This window comes from Onychostruthus taczanowskii, unplaced genomic scaffold (assembly GCF_017590055.1).
Source record: "Onychostruthus taczanowskii isolate IOZ18803 unplaced genomic scaffold, ASM1759005v1 scaffold597, whole genome shotgun sequence".
NCBI classification, from domain to species: domain Eukaryota; kingdom Metazoa; phylum Chordata; class Aves; order Passeriformes; family Passeridae; genus Onychostruthus; species Onychostruthus taczanowskii.
In genome coordinates, this window is record NW_024503646.1 from 1 (window position 1) to 2,581 (window position 2,581).

Sequence of the window (2,581 nt, forward strand, 5' to 3'; positions counted from 1 at the left end):
CGGGGGTGGCTCGTCACCCTCAGGGACACCCCCGTGCTCTGGGGGTGGCTCCCGTGTCCCTTTCCTGGGTCTTGGTGGCATTTGGTGACGTTTTGGTGACTTTTGGGTGACACTGTCGCCGTGGGTGGGTGGCAGGGGAGGTGACACGGCTCTGTCCCCAGCAGAGGGGTGGTGGCACTGCCTGGGTGGGGGGGGTCAGGCCAGGACCCCAACCTTGAAGTGAGTGTCAGGACAAGTCCCCAAGTGTCCCCCACTGTCCCCACGTCCAAGCAGCCCCCGCTCAGGGGGTCCCAGCGCCACCAGGGATTTATTTCGGGGGTCCCAGGGCCACCAGGGATTTATTTCGGGGGTCCCAGGGCCACCAGGGATTTATTTCGGGGGTCCCAGGGCCACCGGCGCTGCGTTTGGGGGATCCCAAGGCCACCAGGTGTTTGTTTTGGGGGCCACCACCACTTTATTTTTGGGGTCTCAAGGCCACCACGGCTTTATTTGGGGTTCCAGAGCCGACAGAGTGTTTCTTTGGGGTCCCAGGGGTTTTGGGGCCCCAGGGGTTTATTTTTCGGGTCCCAGGTGTTTATTTTGGGGTCACAGGCAGTTTTGGGGTCCCAGGGGTTTATTTTGGGGTTCCGGGGCAGTTTCGGGGTCCCAGGGGATTATTTGGGGTCCCGGGGCAGTTTCGGGGTCCCGGGGCAGTTTCGGGTCCCAGGGGTTTATTTGGGGGTCCCAGGGCCACCACCAGGGCTTTATTTTGGGGTCCCGGGGCAGTTCTGGAGTCCCGGGGCAGTTCCGGGGTCCCAGAGGTTTATTTGGGGGTCACAGGGGTTTCTTTGGGGTCTCAGGTATGTTTTGGGGTCCCAGGGGTTTATTTCGGGGTCCCGAGGCAGTTTGGGGGTCCCAGGGCAGTTCTGGGGTCCCGGGGCAGTTTTGGGGTCCCAGGGGTTTATTTCGGGGTGACAGGTCAGTTTTGGGGTCCCAGGGCAGTTCTGGGGTCCCGGGGCAGTTTTGGGGTCCCAGGGGTTTATTTCGGGGTCCCGGGGCAGTTTTGGGGTCACAGGGCCACCACGCAGTCGCTGCCCGGGTACTGGCGGGGGCCGATCCCGAATTTCCGCCGCAGCTCCTCGGGCACGAAGCGCCCCGCCAGGAAATGTCGCCGTCCCTGGAAGCGCCGCGCCACCGCCTTGGGGGCCGCCAGCGACACCAGCACGTCCGGCCTGATGTCACCGCTGCCACCAGCGCCCGCCGCCCAGCCTGGCCCGGGGGACAGCGTCACCGGGACTGCGGGGACAGCGGGGACAGCGGGGACAGCGGGGACAGCGGGGACAGCGGGGACAGCGGGGACAGCGGGGACAGCGGGGACAGCGGGGACAGCGGGGACAGCGGGGACAGCGGGGACACCCACGGACAGAGGGGACACCCGGGGGACAGCGTCACCGGGACTGCGGGGACAGCGGGGACAGCGGGGACAGCGGGGACAGCGGGGACACCCACGGACAGAGGGGACACCCGGGGGACAGCGGGACACGAGGGGACAGCGGGGACATGAGGGGGAACACGAGAGGACAGCGGGGACAGCGGGGACAGGGGCGACAGAGGGGACAGAGGGGACAGGGTCACCGGGACTGGGGGGACAGAGGGGACAGAGGAGACAGGGGGGACAGGGGGGACAGCGGGAAAATATAAAAAATAAAAATATAAAAATATAAAAATAAAAAAATATAAAAATTAAAATAAAACCAAAAATAAAAATAGAAACAGAAATAAAAGCAATCCCCCCCAGGCGGAGCGAAGCGAGGGAGGGGCCGCGGAGCCGAGCCCGGCACGCCGAGACGCTCGGGCCGCGCCAGGACGGCGAATTTTGGGTCAAATTCCTCCGTTCCCAGCGCTGGGAGCTTCCAAAAATAACAGAGCCGGTGGCTGCGGGCGGCAGGCGCTGGATTTGCTGGATTTTATGGATTTTCTGGATTTTCTGGATTTTATGGCATCCCCGGGATCCCAGCAGCGCCGGGATGGGGAGGGGAGAGGGGGGGAAAGAAGAGCCCGGGGATTTGGGGGGGATTTGGGGGATTTTGGGGGTTCGGGGAGGGAAAAAGGGAAGGAAAAAAGGGATAAATTGGGAAATCGGGCAGGGGGATTGTAGGGAGTGGAGAGGGAAAAAAGAGAAGGAAAAAAGGGACAAGCAGCGGGATTTGGGGTTTGGAGAGGGAAAAGGGAAGGAAAAGGGGGCGAGCAGGAGGATTTTGGGGTTCACGGGGGGAAAAGGGAAGGAGAGGGGGATCAGTCCGGGGGATTTGGGGATTCACGGGGGAAAAGGGGAGGAGAAGAGGACAGCCAGGGAGATTTGGGGTTTGGAGAGGGAAAAGCGAAGGAAAAGGGGACGAGCAGAGGGATTTTGGGGTTCACGGGGGGAAAAGGGGAGGCGGAGGGGGATAAGAAGGGGGACTTAGCCAGGGAGATTTGGGGTTTGGAGAGGGAAAAGCGAAGGAAAAGGGGACGAGCAGAGGGATTTTGGGGTTCACGGGGGGAAAAGGGGAGGCGGAGGGGGATAAGAACGGGGACTTCAAAGGAAGGGAAAAGGGGGAGG

General features: G+C 62.1%; 1 protein-coding gene across 1 annotated transcript in view; it reads right to left on the bottom strand.

Moving 5' to 3' along the window:
• Positions 1-962: 962 nt before the first annotated feature.
• Positions 963-2,581, bottom strand: part of LOC121343293 (yjeF N-terminal domain-containing protein 3-like) — a 7,964-nt gene continuing 6,345 nt past the window's right edge. Inside the window, exons 5-7 of the mRNA XM_041418287.1 lie at positions 1,615-1,619; positions 1,432-1,436; positions 963-1,275 (exon numbers count right to left, since the gene is read on the bottom strand). Of these exons, the coding sequence (XP_041274221.1) occupies positions 1,049-1,275; positions 1,432-1,436; positions 1,615-1,619 (237 nt within the window). The 3' untranslated portion in view covers positions 963-1,048. The remainder of the gene's footprint in view (positions 1,276-1,431; positions 1,437-1,614; positions 1,620-2,581) is intronic.